The sequence below is a fragment of the Camelina sativa genome, chromosome 1 (assembly GCF_030686135.1).
Source record: "Camelina sativa cultivar CO46 ecotype springtype chromosome 1, ASM3068613v1".
Taxonomy (NCBI): Eukaryota; Viridiplantae; Streptophyta; class Magnoliopsida; order Brassicales; family Brassicaceae; genus Camelina; species Camelina sativa.
The window spans coordinates 25,688,759-25,708,838 of record NC_141880.1 but is presented as its reverse complement, the minus strand read 5'-3'; the positions used below and the strand labels follow the sequence as shown (position 1 = coordinate 25,708,838).

The window sequence follows — 20,080 nt, the reverse complement described above, 5'->3', positions numbered from 1 at the left end:
TCAGCATCTCAGTAAATGATACTAAACAAATAAATAGATTATACATTCGAACCAAGAATAAAATAAAATAGAAAAAGGTAGGAAAGTTTTCCAAAGTTTTATTAGCACTAGCTATAATTTTACTTGTCAATTACGTTTCCCCCTCTTTGGTCCGCACCAGCTGTCTCAAAAACTTTCGCCGGCATGATAACATTTGGCCATGTCAACGTGTGTGATTTATTTATTATCTGAAGTCTTAAATTTAAACAAAAAAACTTGAACTTGATAAACTAATTGATACGAACGAAATGGGATAAACCAATTTATTTAGTTTCTATCTAAAACAGGGAGAAGGCACTATAACCATAATCAAAAGCGGTCACAAAGACAGAACATATATAAAAGTAGCTTAGAAGTCTCTGACGACGAGACAGTATTCAAGATAAATGATGATACACACCAACATATTCCGTTACTAAGCAGGTCTAGAATTCGTGGTAAACTCTCACTTGAATTGATAGATGATTTGAAAGCAAATTCAGTAGCCTCTATTACCCTTGGTGTTACAAGACGTTGTCGTAGTGAAGCAAGATCTAAGTAAATGAGTCAAACAAATAGGATAGGTGACCAGTTGACCCTAACCGACTCTCTTGGCAAAATGCATTTGGTTTGGCCTACAAAGAGTATTTCTTCTATGTTTTTATCATATTCAACCAATGTCTTTGATGTTGCAAGAAAAGTAAGTGATCAAACATCCCTTATATTGGGACTTTACCCTTTGTGATATGATCAGCATAACAGCTGTTCTTCGTGGTCAGATGGATACTGATATGATGAGCATAACTGTTGTTCTTTGTGGTCAGATGAACACATATCACCCACTGAGCCACAAGTTCGTGTACCAAAACGAAGATCCACAAATTTACATTGAGAATTTCACTAAAACGAAAAATCATTGATGTTATACTTGTGAATTTTTCAAAGGATTAAAATCTGTAAGAGAATATGTGGACATACCACTAGCTAATGATAAAGATTTGGGTATAGGATAAAAAGAAGAAGGTGATTCAAATCGTTGAACTTTGATGTGGTAATAAGACCATATCTCAACTATATGATTCGAAGGAAATCTCATTTTCATTTTTTGTTGCTTGATTTGAAGAAAATCTCACTATTTATCTTACTTAAACACTGATCTCTTTATTTTTTTGTATATATTAATGTCGAAATATACTATGTTTGAAAAAAATTGAGGATCTTCAGAGTATAACTAAACAAAATATGACATCAATTACATCACATTTTTACTCTGAAATTGAACAGAAAAGTTGAATTTTTTTGGGGATAAGAAAAGAATCAGGGAAACCTTTTCAATGGTGGTATGGTCGTCTTTGAATGTAAATGTGTCACCTTTGTTATCATTAAAATTATTTTTGTTTTCTCATCAACATATTCATAATTTTGTCCTTAGTCATCGCTTGGACATTATTTTGCGATTTTTTTTTTTTTTTTTTTTTGTAATTTGTTTAGCTAGCTCTAGTCTCATGCTCTTATTGGAAGTGTTTCTTTAAGTTTATTGGATAATTTGGCTCTATACTTTTGTTTTTAGCTGCACATGAGTATAATGATTTACATGATCATGATATAGTTTTTAGCTGCATATGAGTATAATGATTTACATGATCATGATATATGCAAATATTTTATGCATCACAAAATCTAATTTCTTTGACTTAACTAAAAATAAATTTATCACTTATTTTTGGACGATGATTCTCAAATAGTTTTTAAGTTTTATAAATAACACCTAAATTCGATTATGAAGAAAAGTAGATCTAATAACCAAGTGATAGTGGTCTAGTGGTTTATACTTAATGAGCAGTTACCTTTAGGTTTAGATTAAGGATCCTATGTAAAATTTACTAAATGGATTAGTCCCAGAGTACAATTATAAAAAAGTAAATTAGAAACTAATTTGTGGTATTGGATTAAATGACTACAATATTGTTCATTAAAAGAAGAGATTTTTTTAGAAATAACCTTTTTGGTGTACCCATTTTCAAAAATACCTTTTTCATCTGTCAATTTTCAAAAATACTTCTTTTTAAATATGAAAAATTATTAAGTATTATATGGTTCACAAGGTACTTATAGATAATAACTACTACCTCTAGACTGAATCTAAATATTTATGAAGTTTTAAAACATTTTAAAAGGTTTTTACAAGGTTTTTAAAAGGTTTACAAGGTTTTTAAAAGGTTTTTATATTGTATTTATAAAATATATATAAAAAATTACACACATATAAAGGTAATTTGTGTATATATTTATAAGCTTACACACAAATTTGGAAAATTTACAAATTTTTAATGGTTTTTTTGGTAAAGTTTGAAAGATGGGGTATTTTTGAAAAATGGTATTGCAAAAAGGGTATTTTTGAAATTCTCCCAAATTTAAAATATTTTCAAAACTTCAATTTCTGGAAGAAAGAAAAAATTTTAATACTAAAAATATTTTGTTTTTTACAAAATTTTTTAAAAGTTAAAAATAATATACTTCATTAATTTGTTCCCCTAAAATGGGGGGAAGTTAGTTTTTTTTTTTTTGGCAAGCTTATTTAGGCTGTAATATGCTTTTGCGAAATCGTTGTGGAATTCTTGAAGAATTTTTTGAGGAAAAAAAAAATTGTTACATCAGTTGAATATGAAGTACATTGTAAAAACACATGTGTGATTATTCCATCACAAGACACATGTCATTACACTTGTCCATGTAGTGTTACACAATCTTTGTAAATGTAACACTTGTCATTACCAAAACTAATAGGTGTGTGGCTCATGTGTTTTCTAATGTACTATAAATAAGGACTTGTGTAAGAAGAGTAATACTTAAGTTGTCTTTTGATCAAACAAGCTTCCCAATCTCTCTCACTCTCGTGCATCCTCCCTCTCTCTCTTTCTTATTTCTTGTTCTCTATTCATAATACTACAAACACATATAAGTGTTTGGTAGTTATAATTCACAACAAAGTATTTATTTTTGAGGAATAATGCTTGAAAAAATGGTTGTGAAGAGAGAATTAGAGCATCATTAGTGGAGTACCTCTCCTAAGTTACTCACAAATTAATTAATCATATAATTAATATTAATTTAAGTAAAGTAACCCTAAGAGTATTTTTGCAAAATCATTCTTTTACTAGAGAACCCAAAGAAGGTTGCTCAATCTTTTAAACAATGTTTTAATGATTCACAATGATTCACAATTGTGGATATGAAAAGATTAACAATGATTCACTTAAACATTGTTGTAACATTGAATTTTCAATTTACAAAGAGTACTTGAGGCAACATGCCATAACACAGAATCTGCAACTCTTATACAAGACCGTTGATGTTTTTTTTCTTCATGGGATTCCACTGAATCCAAAATAGCTTGTTGTATGTTCTGTATCACACCAACATATTAATAAGAACCATGACAAAAAGGAACCTGGTAGAATGTTCCTCAAGTATTGAAGCTCTGGCAGAATAAAAACCATCAGCATAAACAGGAGATGCAACCAATTACAGACCACAAAACAAGTACTATAAACTAAAGAAATCAGAAAGAGCAAGAGAGTCCTATACAATACAAACGTAACAGAGTCATCAACAATGGAGGAGAAAAAAACATCTACACCAAAACCATATTCAGTTATAAAAAGAGATCGGCAGTGCAGATGCTTCAGACAAGTTACATAAAAGATATTCAGCAAAAAATCAACTATCTCAGTCTATGTCTACTATATTTATCAAAGTTAGAAACGATTTGTAGAAGAAACTGTAAAATTACCTTGGTCAGTAGTTGTATGAGGAGCCTAGTCAAAAACGAGATGTTGAGCTTAACACTCTGTTCGATGTCTTGAGATGTTGAGCTTACGCTTGAGCTTGTGCTTGATTGCTACTGAGGAGAAGGAGCAACTAATCCTACTCCTGATCCTGGTGATCTGAATCTCCTTGCTCCTGCAAAATCAAGAAATTAATGAATGATCAATCAATAATTGACTCTTTCACGTGCTAATCGAGTAACATGATCCAAAAAGATCAGATTTTTTCAATCAACCTAATAGATACATAAGCTAAGATACTAACCAAAACAATGTTGTCAAAATCCATTGCACCGAAACCAATTTCTTGAATCCAAAAGCTGAAACAGACAAGAACTAAGTTACCAGGAAAATCAGAATCAATCACTGTCTTTAACCACATTAGCCACAAAACAATCTTAGTGAGATTGAGTAATAAGATCAGCATAAGAATTACAAATTACAAACTTTGTGGATCCTAATGGCAAAACTCGATTCGTTCCATAAGGCAGTGACCAACCTCACATAATCTAGTTAGCCCATATATAAAGCAAGCATCTTTTTTTACATTCAAACTATGATTCATAAACACGAAATCTGAAAACCCACAAGCCAACACAACATCAAACCGTGATCTTCTACTAATTGCATCTCAAATAAAAAAAATTAGACACAAGTTGAAATGAATCTACTATTCAAACTGAAACCAGAAGAAAACTAACTCCAATGCTCTTCACACCAATGCTCAGCAGATTTTAAGTTATAATGTGGCATGTATTACATAATCAAAAGATGAGACAGATTCTTATCAGTAAGACATGCCACTCAACAACAATTCAGAACCATTTGTTAGGATTCACATTAGTACACTCCTTTATTCAATATTTCAATTCACCAAAGAACTACACATCATCGAAAGACTTGATTAACAACCTATTAGCTGTCTAGAAAACCAACTCAACGAATGTTTCTTGACAGGGGAAAAGGGAAAAATATCCAAAGAACTAGACCTGCATCATCAGACCCGCTTGACAAGGATGAATGAAAGCCATCACAGATCAATCGTAGTGCATCCTCCTCCACAAAATCTAAATCAACAAAACAAAACAAACGACAAGTTAATTTGATGCAATTTAGCAAACCCAAAGTTGAAAATTAAGAAGCAAGAACGAAGTGCCTCAGCAAATATATAGATCGATCATAGCATCATAGGATTCACTTCAAAAAAAACCAGCACGACGAACAAAGCAAATTACAATAATCAGAGACTAATAATAAGAAGAACAGAGGGAGAACTACAACAACTAGAGATGCAATTGAAAGAGGTCAACAAATCCTAGAGAATAGTTCACAAGTAGGAACAAACCCTCTAATCTTAAGCTGGAAAAATTAATCGATTCAAGGTGATCGATTGATTTCTATGGATTTCCGTCAAGAGATAAAAGAGAGAGATGTCGCGAAGAGATAAAAGAGAGAGAGAGAGAGATATAAAAATTAATCGATTCAACCTGTTCTTTCTTCTTCTCCTAGTGCTGTCGTTTCTCCTCCTGACTAGTGACGGCGTCGTTTTTAGTACCATCTTCATCGCTGATTTCACGTTCGCTGGCAGTCTCGAATCCGTCGGAATCATCTCCGTCGACTTGTTTCGTCTCCGTCGTGGGTTGCTGCGGTGAAGACGAAGACGAGGGCTTTGGTATGAGAATCTTATCCTCCGCTGACCATCAATCCTCCAGTCGAATCGATTGATTTTTCTAGACCATCAATTCGCCTTTTTAGATCGAGAGAGCAAAGAGAGAAGATCGGGAAAGAAAGAAGGAAGAAAATAGAAAAAACAAAAAAAAAAAGTTTTATATTTACATATAAACGTATCAGAACACGTCACGTAGCATTGCTCAATTCCTTCTCAGAGAATCGATTCTCTTGTTAATGGACCGAAAAATGATTTTTTTTTTAATTCTGGTTTGGGCATTGCTCAAATACAAGAGAAGTCACCGGTAAAGATGGTCTAGCTAGGGAACGTGGTCCCACTACAGTCATTATCTTTTTTTTTTAATTAAGATCGACCACTCTTGAGTTTAATTACTCTTTATATTATGATCGATTACCAGCCAACTAGTAGCTAGCTAGTGATAAAATCAGAGGTTCTTAAGAATGAGTGGATCCATCTGTATTTGGAACTTGCGGTTGCCACAACTAAATATGCGCCATATCCAACACGGACACGGTGTGGCCGGTCTGAGGATTCGCAAAGTGGCTATGGAAATCACACACGTGACCTGGAGCCCTTTCACAAGGGACTTGGTGCCTATGATGCTATTTTCCACATTAGGTACACAGACACAGACTCATGGAAGGATCGGGCTGGTGATGATGTGGAGCGCCTTGATATAGTCAGCAGAAACGTGGATCTGCATTCGGAAATCATTAGAATCATAACACCACCAGCATATATCAAACGGAACTGCTGCGATGGAAGCGTCTCCAGAAGACTAGAATGATCCGTTTGAATACGTACGTACGTACGTGGATCAGAATAATCATCGATGGTGGCGTTTCTCTTCCCTCCACCAGCTTTTGGATTATTAGATCTGAGTTCATCCTTAGAAACTGTGAGTGCATTGTCATGTTACTTGTCTTGTCTGGCTACCAAAAGTGATCACTTGATCACCTAAACTTTACGTTAGTAGGAGAGTCGTACGTAATTCTTCATTTTCATAATTTCATAACTAATCATCGTACGTATTGCCTAATCCGATGGAAAGTAATTTTAATTATAATCAGCATCAAAGCAAATGATAGGTTTTGGGAAGTGCTAAACAAATAAATAGATTATACATTGGAAGCAAGGATAAAATTAAAATAGAAAAAGATGGGAAAGTTTATATTACTTGTCAATTACGTTTCACCCTCTTTGGTCCGCACCAGCTGTCTCAAAAACTTTAAGAACATGATAACATTTGGCATGTCAACGTGTGTGATTTATAATCTGAAGTCTAACTTTAAACAAAAATTTTGAACTTGATTATAAACTAATACGAACGAGACTGGGATAAGCCATTGTAATTAGTTTCCATCTAAAACAAACCATTTTATTTTTATACTTGATCAATCTGAGAACCGACGGGTCGTACTAGATAATTATATCACAGTTGAATGGTCTTAATCCGTCTAATGGAACAGATTTCACAATAATTAATCCATGGGTAGCTATTAATTAGTATAACATATCTTATTTATGATAGTCTTATTTAAAATTTCCAAAGACCTAGAATTTGATTATACATAATTTTGGATTTATTCCAGCTTTTGTTAGGTTGGTGATAGACATGCAGATTTATTTATTTTTGATTTAAAGTTAATTAATGAAATTATAAACATTCCCTAAATTGAATGTGAAGCAATTTATTAGTATTCTCTTTTTATTTTCTCTAACGAACTTACCAACCATTGTATAAGTCATTATATATCCTATGTTTTGTCTGGATTTGGGTGTTATTTTAAGTTTTTAATCAAATAGATTGTAGAAACTTTTGGTTTTTTTTTTTTCCCGGTGAAAGTCATAATAAAACTAAAATGCATTTTATGATTATGTGGTGTAGTTTGATTGTACCAACCAGATTTATTCATATATATTTTGGTCGACAATTATATTATTTGTTATATTTTGATAATTAATACCTCAAGTAGTTTAACAGTTACAGAATTTTATCTTCATTATTCTCAAAAAAAAAAAAAGGATAATTAGTTTATAAAATTCTGTAATGACTCAATTCTCTTCACACTTAACCTAACCGGATTAAACCGGTTCCGAATCGCGACCAGTGCCTTAAGTTCAGACCATAACATAATACAGTGGCATGTAACAGTAATTATTAAGAAAAGCAAGGGTAAGTTGTCAAATTGGCCAGCCAACCACATGGTTTCGTTTATCTTCTTCAAAAAATGAGTTTAGTCTTTTTAACAGTCGCCTTTACTCTTTTTCTCTTAAGTACTAAAAATTAAACGACACTTCTCCTCTAAATCCCTTTTTTTTCTCTCTCTCTCTCTAAACTCTCAATCACATTAGAGAGAGATACACACACAACTCTCTCTCTCTCTCTCTCTCTCTCTCTCTTTCTGTGTTCATCCTTGAATCGATTCGATTTGTGAAGTTCTGATTGGAGATTAAAGCAGATCTGAACGGAGTAGAGTCAGATCGGAACCGTCGGTAGGTAATATGGAGGAAGCTTTAGAAATGGCGAGGGCCAAGGATACGAAGGAGCGCATGGCCGCTGTGGAGCGGCTGCATCAACTTCTCGAAGCTTCTAGGAAGAGTTTGAGCCCTGCGGAAGTGACGTCACTTGTCGATTGTTGTTTGGATCTCCTCAAGGATAGTAATTTTAGAGTCTCTCAAGGTGCGCTTCAAGCGCTTGCTTCTGCCGCTGTGCTCGCTGGTGAGCATTTGAAGCTTCATTTGAATGCGCTTGTTCCTGCTGTTGTCGAGCGCCTTGGTGATAGTAAGCAACCCGTTAGGGATGCTGCTAGGCGCTTGTTGACTACTCTTATGGAGGTGAGTGTTGATAGATTTTACTAAACTTTAGGGAATTTGAATTGCTTTGTGTTTGCTTAGAAGTGTCTACTATTGAGGGATTGGTTTTGTGTTTTGCTTAGAATTGCCTTCTTAGTTAGTGTTTTCTTTGTTTCTATTAGGTTTCGTCTCCGACGATTATAGTTGAAAGAGCGGGTTCGTATGCTTGGATGCATAAGAGTTGGAGAGTTAGGGAAGAGTTTGCGCGTACTGTTACATCAGCTATTGGTCTTTTTGCATCTACCGAACTTCCTCTTCAGCGTGTTATTCTTGCTCCGGTGAGTTTCTCTATCTCTCCCTTTTTTTGATATCTCTACTTTGTTGCCTTTAGTGCTTTTTCTTGTATCGAATTGAATTGATGGCGGGTGTTTGTTTGCTTTATCAGATACTTCAGATGTTAAATGACCCTAATCAAGCTGTTAGGGAAGCTGCAATTTTGTGCATTGAGGTGAGTTTTGTACCATCCTTTGTGTACTGAGATAGTTACTAGTGAACTCTTTCAATTTTGAGTTCAGTTTGAGTAGAGAATTTCACTTCCTCTGTGGAGATCTGTCTATTTTTGTTTTAGAGAATTCAGGATTTAGATGCTCTATTTCGTGTTTGGTGTTAATATTGTAATTCTGTTTTTCTCAGGAGATGTACATGCAGGGTGGGTCTCAATTCCGAGAAGAGCTTCAGCGCCACCATCTTCCATCATATATGGTAAATCTCAGATTAAGATTCATCCATATGCAGAACGAGAATGCATAATGCATATTACTAGTTTTCATCTGCATCATAACTTAGTCTACTTTGATAAAGAATAATATGATTTCTGTCTTCGGGCGCTCTTTGCTACAACTCTTTCTCTGTTTTTTTTCATCAGGTGAAGGACATTAACGCTAGACTAGAACGTATTGAGCCACAACAGCGTTCGACAGATGCCCGTAGTGGTCACCATGTTGTTAATGAGGTTAAGGCATCAAGTGTCAATCCCAAAAAGAGCAGTCCCAGGGCAAAAGCTCCCACGAGAGAGAACTCTTTATTTGGGGGTAAAGATGTTTCTCTCAAGTATTAAAGTCTAAAACTTGCTGTTGTAATATTTCCATCTCGGCTGACTGGTTTTGTATCTTTTCATTTCAGGAGATGCAGACATCACTGAAAAACCCATTGACCCCATCAAAGTGTACTCAGAAAAGGAGTTGATACGAGAATTTGAGAAAGTTGCTGCAACACTCGTCCCAGAGAAAGACTGGTCAATGCGTATTTCAGCTATGCGGAGGGTTGAAGGACTTGTTGCAGGAGGTACCACGTCTACATTTTTGTCTGTCTATCTTTGAAACTAAGTTTCATTTGCTTTGATTGCATACATGATATATTCTCCAGCAGCAGGGGAAATTTCTTGTATTTCATCTCATGAAATCTTTTTTCTGTTGAAGGTGCGACTGATTACTCTTGCTTTCGAGGTCTCCTGAAGCAACTTGTTGGTCCCTTAAGTACTCAATTAGCTGACCGGAGATCTACCATTGTCAAGCAGGTTAGTTAAATTTTCGATTTGACATCCTCATTATTAGGATTCAGAATGTATTGTGATTCTTCTTTTCCTTGTAAAACAAATTGATAAGTTGGCAACTCGGTGAGGTATTCCATTTCCATTAAGTACTTATTTTATAGAAAATTCATCTTTTTCGATGGCAACACCCTTCATCTTTGTAAAACTTATATTCGTTTTAGCCAGAAAATACATTTTGCTAGTAGGCGTGAACGGTATATTAGATCAATGCATCCTATCTTATGTAGTTTTGATAACCATTTTTGCCATTGCCTTTCCTTCATATGCTATGTCTCGTGTTCGTAGGCCTGTCATCTCTTGTGTCTCTTATCAAAAGAGTTACTGGGAGATTTTGAAGCATGCGCTGAGATGTTTATTCCGGTAAGCTTAACCTCCTCTCGTTTACTGCCATAACATTCAACGCATACACATTTTTGTTAATAGTAATATATGGTAATCAGGTGCTTTTCAAGCTGGTTGTGATCACTGTACTTGTAATTGCAGAATCTGCTGATAACTGCATAAAAACGGTAAATTATTAGCTTGCTTTTTTTTGGTTTCTAGAACCTGGCCTGCTTGTCTAAGTTTTGCGCTTACACAGATGGTTTCTTGCTATTCCAGATGCTGCGTAACTGCAAAGCTGCCCGTATACTTCCTCGGATAGCTGAATCAGCGAAACATGACCGTAATGCAATTCTGCGAGCAAGGTAAACTGGAGGTTCTCTATCAAACATAAAATTTATGATGTTCTGTAAATTGATCTCATTCTTTTAATACAGATGTTGTGAATATGCATTGTTAACACTCGAACATTGGCCTGATGCTCCAGAAATTCAGCGATCCGTTGATCTATATGAAGATCTGATTAGATGCTGTGTTGCAGATGCTATGAGTGAGGTAGGTTTGTGGTACTATTTTCCATAAGACTATATGTTATGCTGCAGATGGTATGAAGTAGGTTTATTGTTCCTTGTTTATATCTCTGGTAAGGCAGTGATTAGGATTGAATGCAACTTTAACGGGATGCATGTTCTGCATCAATAGTATCAAATGATTTGTAGTAGTTGTTGTATTGTCCATCTATCTCTTTCCCATGTGCCATTGAAAGCTGTAAATATATTGAATAACAGGTACGAACAACTGCTAGAATGTGCTACAGAATGTTTGCAAAAACTTGGCCTGATCGTTCTCGTCGTTTGTTTTCCTCCTTTGACCCTGTCATACAAAGGGTAAGGCTTCTCAACTCTCTATAGTCTGCTTATTAGCATCAATGAGGCTTGATAAGGCTTCTCAACTCTCTATAGTCTGCTTATTAGCATCAATGAGGCTTGATAAGGCATTCCATATGTTCTCAGGTAATAAATGAAGAAGATGGTGGAATTCATAGGAGACACGCCTCACCATCTGTCCGTGAGAGACATTCCCAGCCTTCATTTCCTCAGACGTCTGCTCCATCTAATCTACCTGGATATGGAACATCAGCTATAGTCGCTATGGATAGAAGCTCAAATTTATCAACTGGAGGATCTCTTTCTTCTGGGTTACTCCTTTCGCAATCAAAGGATGTCAGTAAAGGTTCTGAACGTAGTCTGGAAAGTGTGTTACAATCAAGCAAGCAGAAGGTCAGTGCCATTGAAAGTATGCTCCGAGGACTGCATGTATCTGATAGACAAAATCCTGCAGCCCTTCGTTCAAGTAGTTTGGATCTAGGTATTGAGTTTCTTTCCTTACGAGAGTATAGTTTGTTTTTGAAACGTTCTTTAACATGAGTTAAGATATCCTTGCGCAGCTAAATTGTATTCTTTTTCCCCTAGTGCAGGAGTTGACCCTCCATCGTCTCGTGATCCTCCTTTCCATGCTGCTGTTCCAGCATCCAATAGTTACACAAGTAGCGCAACTGCTGAATCAACGCATAGCATCAATAAAGGCAGTAATCGCAATGGTGGCCTTGGTTTGTCAGATATCATCACCCAAATTCAAGCTTCAAAAGACTCAGGAAGATCATCATACCGTGGCAATCTGTTGTCCGAGTCTCATCCTACCTTTTCATCCTTGACAGCGAAACGGGTCTCAGACAGAAATGAGAGAAGTTCTTTTGAGGAAAACAACGATGCCAGAGAGGCGAGGCGGTTTGTGGCAGGTCATTTTGACCGACAGCAGATGGATACCGCATATAGAGATTTGAATTTCAGGGAATCAAACGCTAGCCATGTTCCCAATTTCCAGAGGCCACTTTTGAGGAAGAATGTTGGGGGAAGAATGTCCGCTGGCAGGAGGAGGAGTTTTGATGATAGCCAATTGCAAGTTGGCGATATGTCAAATTATGTTGATGGTCCAGCTTCCCTGAACGAGGCCCTTAACGACGGACTGAACTCCAGTTCTGATTGGTGTGCTAGAGTTGCAGCTTTTAATTTTCTCCAAACTCTGCTGCAACAAGGCCCTAAAGGGGCTCAAGAAGTAATTCAAAGTTTTGAGAAAGTAATGAAACTATTTCTCCGGCATTTAGATGATCCTCACCACAAGGTCGCACAAGCAGCACTGTCGACACTTGCGGATCTTATACCATCTTGCCGAAAGCCTTTTGAGAGCTACATGGAAAGAGTCCTACCCCATGTCTTCTCACGGCTAATCGATCCTAAAGAGGTAGTTAGACAACCCTGCTCTTCAACCTTGGAAATTGTCAGCAAAACCTACAGTGTGGATTCCCTTTTACCTGCATTGCTTCGTTCACTGGATGAGCAGAGATCACCAAAGGCTAAATTAGCTGTCATTGAATTTGCCATCAACTCCTTCAACAGGTACGCTGGTAACCCTGAAATTTCGGGTAATAGTGGCATCTTGAAGTTGTGGCTGGCGAAGCTGACGCCATTAACCCGCGACAAAAATACCAAGTTGAAAGAAGCCTCTATTACTTGCATCATATCTGTTTACAATCATTATGATTCTGCGGGACTGCTAAATTACATTCTCAGTTTGTCGGTTGAGGAGCAAAACTCTCTGAGAAGATCACTAAAACAATATACTCCCCGCATCGAGGTGGACCTATTAAACTATATGCAGAGTAAAAAAGAAAAACAGAGAATGAAGTCTTATGATCCATCTGATGCCATTGGGACATCGTCTGAGGAAGGGTATACTGGTGCCTCCAAGAAGAATATATTCCTTGGACGGTATTCTGGGGGTTCAATTGATAGTGATAGTGGCAGGAAGTGGAGTTCTTCCCAGGAGCAAACAATGATCACTGGTGGTGTTGGTCAAAGTGTTTCCAGTGGAACCCAGGAAAAGCTGTATCAGAACCTCAGAACTGGGATCAGTTCTGCTAGTGATCTGTTGAACCCCAAGGATTCTGATTACACATTTGCTTCAGCTGGCCAGAATTTGATATCAAGAACTAGCCCTAATGGAAGTTCAGACAACATGGAAAACTTGGACGACTTGTCACCACCACATTTGGAGAAAAATGGTCTGAATCTGACAAGCGCTGACTCCTTGGAAGGAAGACATGAAAATGAGGTCTCTCGCGAATTAGATTTAGGTCAGTACATGCTTGCTTCTATTAAGGTCAGCCCAACGCCGGAATCTGGACCTAGCATCCCTCAGATTCTACATATGGTTAGTAACTATTGTCACATCTGATAAATGTCGTTATCTTTTTCCCTCTGGTACTAAAAAACATATCTGATGATTGAGCTTTCACAGATCAACGGGAGTGATGGAAGCCCTTCTTCGAGCAAGAAATCTGGACTCCAGCAATTAATTGAAGCCTCTGTAACTAACGATGAATCAGTTTGGACCAAGGTATACTTAATGAACCCTGGTTCCACTAGTTGGAGTAATTGGTCGTGACATTTATATCTTATACATTACAGTTCTACTGTGTCCATGAAACTTACAAGGCTTAATAATAAGATTGGGCAAGCCAAGAAAAATGTGTTGGTAAACTCTGTAGGTAGGATAAATTTAACACTGATGAATAGATCTTTAACTTATAAGTGCTACGACTAAAAACCTAGCACGCCAAACCATGAATTCACTGTTGTGGTTTTTGTAAGTGATTCTTGTTCGTTTTGTTGTTCTGAGTCAGAAGTCGTCTATTCTTCATAGTTGCTTTTGCCATGTACAGTTGCCTATTAATCCTAATGGCTATTCCTCCTACTTTTCTATTCCCAGTACTTCAATCAAATTTTGACGGTTGTTCTTGAAGTGCTCGATGACGAAGATTTTTCAATCAGAGAGCTTGCTCTTTCGCTGATTTCTGAAATGCTAAAAAGCCAGGTTTGTTCCTTACTTAGCCTCATCAATCAAGCATCTCTAACACGTTAAGGGTGGCTTTGTGAAATTACAAACACCTTTTCTTACTTGTATATATCTTGCTTATTAATTTCAGAAAGATGCCATGGAAGATTCTGTTGAAATAGTAATTGAAAAGCTGCTTAATGTATCAAAGGACACTGTTCCAAAAGTAAGGATTATACTCTCAAACCTTATTCTTGTGGATCAACCCCTTTCGATACGTCTCCAGGTCTCATATGATAATACCTTTTCAGGTTTCTAGTGAAGCTGAGCAATGTCTCACCACGGTCTTGTCCCAATACGATCCTTTCAGATGTTTAAGTGTATGTACTTAGAGTTCCTCTCTTTTCACGGCCTCATTTGGTTTTATGCTTTTGTTTCTTCTAGTTGATTAGTCTATAAGCAAAATTCATTTCTGCTTCAGGTGATTGTCCCATTATTGGTGACAGAAGATGAGAAAACTCTCGTCGCTTGCATAAATGGTTTAACGAAGGTAAGATTTCTGAATTTTACGGTATATTGTGTGTTTTCCCAGATTGTTAATACCAAGTCGGATAAAGATATAATCATCAGGTCTCATCACTGAAACAGTTTCATTGGTTCTTGTGTACAGCTTGTGGGTAGGCTCTCGCAAGAGGAATTAATGGAGCAATTGCCATCTTTTTTGCCTGCCGTTTTTGAAGCATTTGGGAGCCATAGCGCAGATGTCCGCAAGGTAAAGGAATTGAGAAAAAAAAAAACTTAAGTTTTAAACTCACACCAGTAACTTGAGACTTACGAAATCGTATAATATAATCTGAGCTCTTTTGGGATTTGTGATTGTTGCAGACGGTGGTGTTCTGTCTGGTAGACATATATATAATGCTTGGGAAAGCATTTTTGCCGTATTTGGAAGGTCTAAACAGCACGCAGGTTCGTCTAGTGACCATCTACGCAAACCGGATCTCGCAGGCTAGAAACGGTGCCCCTATCGACGCAGACACCTGACGAGCTGCTTGTAATCATCGTTCATAGGGTTTCTCTTGTGTCTTGGGGTCATTTATTCATTATTGTTTATTTTGTATATGGGTGTGTTTCATTTTTTTGGGTGTAATTTTGCAAATTGGTTTTTTTTTTCTTTTTTTTCTTTTTTCCATTATGTTACGGTGTTGTGTGGTCTATTTTGCTTTGTATTGGTTTATTATCTCCTAAATTTTATAAAACTTTGCATCTGATTACTACAATACCTTTATTACTGAACAAAAAAAAAGATCTATGATTAAACTTCCCATCTGGCCTTAAATTGACACTGCTCTGAAATTTTATTTAAAACAAAGCCAATTTGATGATAGTATCAGAAATAGTAAAATGTAAAATTTGGTGATCTAATAAGTTCACCAAAATAGTAATATTACACAGATTTAAGGTTCGATAAATGTTTTAGAACATTTAATAAAGTTTACTGTTGATTAACATCTTGTAAATTAATTGTTGTATTTTTGAAGTTTAAGATTTTGATAGTACAGTTTGGGTGAAAATTATGTACCTGTAGTTGTTTTTTTTATTTATAAGAATTTATAATTACCCTAAAAAATTTAGGTTAAAATGGTCAGATATTTATGGCTAAAATATACAGTATATAATCATAAAAGAGAAATAATTATTGCGTTAGGATTAGGATCACCAATTATTACCCTCTCGTGGAGGAACATAGCACGATGAGACAGCGAACCTGCTTGTCTTCCCCATCGATATCCTTTTTCAATGCATCGATTCCTAGACTATTTTATTTCCAAAAGTATTTCACAACTAATCATTTTTATCTTTCTTTCTTCGTCTTTTTTTCACAAAAATTTCTTCCTTTTCTATGCTTTAAATCATGTGCTTAATTTAGAATTTTAACAATTGTTTTTCATTTTTGGCTAGTTAATAATTGATATATCCGATATTGGAATCTCTAGATAAATTAGGATGGTTGATGGAAAATAATAATGATAATAATAAAATGGTAGCACGAAATAGAAGGTGTGGGCAAATGATTCCCCAACCACCGCCGAAGTAGTTTGCAATTTTCCTAAATAAGGATATTATATAAAGTCAGATCCAAAATATATGCATTTATTAATATTTCAGTATGATATTTAGGTCCACCTTATCTTCTACGATTACTATATTCGTCTAGTATTAAAAAAAATTGTATTGTATTTCTGCTTTCTTATTAATTAAAAATATAGACACGTCGCCATCAAACATCATTTTTCGTCATCATTTTTGTGTGTCAACCATTTTTGTCATCATTTTTCTACTTGTAAATTTTTGTTGTCAATCATTTCTACCAGTTATTGAAAACTTTGTTGCATGTTGAAATTTCAATAATGTTTTTTTTTTAAATATATACATCTTATAACCTATTGGTTTGTACAGTAAAACTTCTATAAATTAGTAAAACCTCTATGAACCAAGATATTTTATTAATTTATAGTAATATTAATTTATTTATAAATTAATAATAATTATTTTACAGTGTAAATTAATAATTATTAATTTATATGTATAGTTTTAATTGTTTAATTATTTTTAAAATTATGAATTGAGACAATTGTTGCAAAATAAAATTAGAATTTTGGATGTTGTAAATTTTATGGTATTGAAATTCAATTTGAAATAATTAAAAAATATTATTGACAATGAATTACACACATTATAAACAAATTCACTTATACACATAACATAAATATTCAAATTTACGAATAAAATATCAATTATCGTATTTTAATAGTCTATCAAACTATCAAAATGTAAATAATGCATATTTATAAATTAAAAGTTTTAAAAAGTTTTAGCTGTTTTATGAAATATTATAGAATATTTTATATTATTATAGTTTGAAGATACAACATAACAATTGTTTTATAGATATGAGGTTTAAGAGAAAAATACTGTACTATATCAGCATATATATATATATAAATTTATACGATTATTAATTTATGATATTATTGGACCATATTTTATATGGGGATTTTTAAAAAATTATTATTTTATTATCTTATCGAATTTTGTTATTTTATGCACTGTCTCGATTTGAAACTAGCAAAATTTATTGTGTTTATTAATTTATAGAGTATTCATTTATAGAGGTTTTACATATCTACGATGATCACTTCAATATGCATCTTGCATGACAACGGAAAAACAAACTATATGCAATAATCACTATTTATTTAATTATCCAAACCTCAGACGTATATATATAGTACTTAGTATTACTATTTGTAGGTAAATTAGCAATGCAGAAAATAATATATTGAGGTTACGGTACGTGCGATCTAATAAAGTATTAGTATTAGCTTGTGATTACCTGAAAAAAAACATTGTCTTATGCTTTGAAAAAAAAAAAAACATTGTCTTATGCAAATGATTAAGGTTTTATTGGTATGGGTTATCGTTTCCTTAAACCCAACACGCTAATTTAATATTTGAAAGCTAATGGAATTAACTAATCTGATGAGAGGAAAGATGGAGTATTTTATTAATCTAATATAATGAAGACAGACCTTTTTTAATCCCAAAGCTGGTAAAGATCATCAAGTAGACAATATAGTGACCTAAAACTTTATCCTCGATCATAATTTGGTTATAGAAAGAAAGCTACATATTTTGCATGATCATAGTAGAGTCTAGAAGACCAGATATGACAATTTCAAAATATCATTAGCATATTTGAATAAAGAAAGTAATTAAATAAGTTTGATAGATGATAAAAGAGGGCTGGGTTTGTTTAGCAACAAATATAAACATATTAATTATTACACATGTCTCTTACAGTGCTGGTCCAGCAACATTGGAGGTCCAATACCAAAAAAATTGTACTTTTAAAATGAGGCCTAATAATATTTTTTTTTAATTGTTTTTCTCAGTAAGTCCAATGCAATTTTTTAAATTGGGTTTCAACTCAAAGCAATTTTTAAAATGAGGCCTCATCTGAAAATAAATTTAAAAAATGAGACCTTTTAAAAGAAACTAACTCTTAAATTGAGGCCTTATAATTAAGAAAAAAACAAAAAATCCTTACCGAATCGGCTTCAGAAAATTGAGGCCCGATACCTATGTATCATACAAATGTGTACAGGGCCGGGCCTGGTCTCTTATTACAAATCATTGAGGCTTCCAATAGAAACCCAACTTCTGTTTTAAATATTATTGTCCCCACCAATGCCAAGGACAAGGAGTCCATATCTGTTTTCTTTCTACTCTATTGGAGTTATATATGTACATATCAACGATAAAATGCTCTTTATCAAAATTAAAATAGTGAAATGTTTACATTGATAGATGTAATTTTTTTTTCCAGCAAAGTTAATTTATTCAGAATAAAAATTTTCAAGATACAAAGTTTCCATCAGCCATACAGGAGGATTACAACAATCAGAATAAAAATCGATATCATTACAACCCACTTTAGCTAGTAAATGGGCAACTTCGTTGTTTGTTCGATGAATAAACGAAAACCTAACTTCATCAAAACTATTGTAGAAGAGCTTTATGTCATGTAGTAGGCCATGAATGACAACGTCTTGTATAGTTCTGTTAATGCAATCAATGAGCAATTTGCAGTCACCCTCAAACCAAACCTTGTTGAAACCCTTATTAGCAGTCTGTTGCATCGCAAAGAATAAAGCTTGTGCTTCGCCCTCTAACGAATTAGTGGCACTCCTCAAAGTAATGGAACCCCAATAAGTGGCAACTCCAAGATGATTGCGAACCATCCAACCTCCGATCGTTTTCTTTGTATCTGCTCTATAACTAACATCAAAGTTACATTTCACAAATGGATATGCAGGTCGTATCCAATTGGGATTAATTGATTGCTCTATACGAACTGTATGAGGTGATTCCGAGGGAAAAGACTGTATCCATTCAGAGACATCTGCCTTAGATTATGAAACTGTTTGATTATGGTCACTCATAACATTTTGAAAAATGAATTTATTACGATCTTTCCATATATTCCAACAGAGCCAAAAGGGGAGAAGATTATGTTCCTTGGAAACAGAGTGATCATCATAGATATGTAATAAAGAGGAGATATTTGATTCATAATCTGTGGGATGGAAAGTTGAAAGGAAGGGTAGATCAGCCAAATCCCAAACCAACCGTGCTGCAGGACATGTGAATAGAGTATGATTGATTGTTTCATCTGATCCTTGGCAACGCTGGCAACGTTTACTAATGTTAATACCCCGAGTAGCCAGTCTAGTTGCAGTACCTAAAGATTTTGATAAGACATTCCAGAGGAAATGCTTTATCTTTGGTAAAACTTTTAGGTTCCAAATTTTGTTTTTCAGCTCGATGGATCCATGAGGAATAGGAGGACCAGGTATCAGATTCGTAGGATCATGTGTAGCAAGCCAATAGCCGGACCTAACAGAGTATTCTCCAGAGGTATTATAATGCCAAATTATTTTATCTTGTGAGTCAAATTGCTGTACGTAAATTTCTGTTAAACTCTCATAATCATTCGGTGACATCATGCTATGAATTGCAGGTATATTCCAGGATTTAACGGAACCAGAATCATCAATAAATAGTGATAGTATTCCGTTATACTGAGGATCGATTGAACGAACAGGGCGTGGTGGATGATATGCTATAACATTATCAACATTGACTTGTATTGTCGACCCATTACCAACTATTACCCGGATCCCTTTCTTTAACAAACTTAAACCAGTAAGAACGGAAGACCAACCATAAGATTGTGACTTTTTAGGTGTTGCATCAAGGATTGAATTATCTGGAAAATATCTTGCCTTCATCACTTTAACAAATAAACTGTTCGGACATTTTAATATTCACCATGCTTGTTTTGCTAATAGAGCATCA

At 34.8% G+C, this 20,080-nt stretch overlaps 2 protein-coding genes and 1 long non-coding RNA gene across 9 annotated transcripts; 1 reads left to right on the top strand and 2 right to left on the bottom strand.

Annotated features, from left to right (window-relative positions):
* Nucleotides 1–3,153: 3,153 nt before the first annotated feature.
* LOC104702064 (uncharacterized) lies at nucleotides 3,154–5,798 on the bottom strand. Of its 6 annotated transcripts, none has more exons than XR_753930.3 (5): nucleotides 5,333–5,798; nucleotides 4,835–4,912; nucleotides 4,111–4,181; nucleotides 3,812–3,981; nucleotides 3,154–3,424 (listed from the first exon to the last, which is right to left on the bottom strand). It is a non-coding gene; the product is annotated as an uncharacterized LOC104702064 (long non-coding RNA). The 6 variants fall into 6 exon arrangements; XR_015564144.1 differs by having other exon boundaries at nucleotides 3,154–3,499; nucleotides 4,111–4,165; nucleotides 5,333–5,794; XR_753931.3 differs by having other exon boundaries at nucleotides 4,111–4,165; nucleotides 5,333–5,794.
* A 1,932-nt stretch (nucleotides 5,799–7,730) lies between these two features.
* Nucleotides 7,731–15,438, top strand: LOC104710942 (CLIP-associated protein). 2 transcript variants are annotated; one of them, XM_087462356.1, is made up of 21 exons: nucleotides 7,731–8,373; nucleotides 8,514–8,669; nucleotides 8,777–8,839; nucleotides 9,025–9,093; nucleotides 9,257–9,422; nucleotides 9,514–9,675; nucleotides 9,810–9,907; nucleotides 10,229–10,303; nucleotides 10,384–10,452; nucleotides 10,544–10,629; nucleotides 10,702–10,819; nucleotides 11,053–11,151; nucleotides 11,278–11,632; nucleotides 11,742–13,534; nucleotides 13,622–13,720; nucleotides 14,093–14,197; nucleotides 14,310–14,384; nucleotides 14,470–14,538; nucleotides 14,640–14,708; nucleotides 14,829–14,930; nucleotides 15,044–15,438. In XM_087462356.1, the coding sequence occupies exons 1-21, from the start codon at nucleotides 8,041–8,043 to the stop codon at nucleotides 15,200–15,202; spliced, it is 4,320 nt and encodes a 1,439-aa protein (XP_087318482.1). In that variant the 5' UTR covers nucleotides 7,731–8,040; the 3' UTR covers nucleotides 15,203–15,438. The 2 variants fall into 2 exon arrangements, with proteins under 2 accessions (XP_087318482.1, XP_087318487.1); XM_087462361.1 differs by having other exon boundaries at nucleotides 7,811–8,373; nucleotides 10,524–10,629.
* A 3,120-nt stretch (nucleotides 15,439–18,558) lies between these two features.
* On the bottom strand, nucleotides 18,559–20,013 carry LOC147950363 (uncharacterized). Its single transcript, XM_087513129.1, has 3 exons — nucleotides 19,352–20,013; nucleotides 19,191–19,239; nucleotides 18,559–19,104 (listed from the first exon to the last, which is right to left on the bottom strand). Exons 1-3 carry the CDS (start codon nucleotides 20,011–20,013, stop codon nucleotides 18,559–18,561), a joined length of 1,257 nt encoding a protein of 418 aa, XP_087369255.1.
* Nucleotides 20,014–20,080: the final 67 nt, after the last annotated feature.

What these genes read in the sequence shown, in the direction of transcription:
- LOC104710942 (XM_087462356.1), top strand. Translation starts at nt 8,041, where the DNA reads ATGGAGGAAGCTTTAGAAATGGCGAGGGCCAAGGATACGAAGGAGCGC. An exon ending in TGTTGACTACTCTTATGGAG is followed by an intron (nt 8,374 to 8,513) that starts GTGAGTGTTGAT and finishes TGTTTCTATTAG; the next exon opens with GTTTCGTCTCCGACGATTAT. An exon ending in CTGATAACTGCATAAAAACG is followed by an intron (nt 10,453 to 10,543) that starts GTAAATTATTAG and finishes TTGCTATTCCAG; the next exon opens with ATGCTGCGTAACTGCAAAGC.
- LOC147950363 (XM_087513129.1), bottom strand. Translation starts at nt 20,013, where the DNA reads ATGAAGGCAAGATATTTTCCAGATAATTCAATCCTTGATGCAACACCT. An exon ending in TTCACATGTCCTGCAGCACG is followed by an intron (nt 19,240 to 19,351) that starts GTTGGTTTGGGA and finishes TCTGTTTCCAAG; the next exon opens with GAACATAATCTTCTCCCCTT. An exon ending in TTGGAATATATGGAAAGATC is followed by an intron (nt 19,105 to 19,190) that starts GTAATAAATTCA and finishes GAATGGATACAG; the next exon opens with TCTTTTCCCTCGGAATCACC.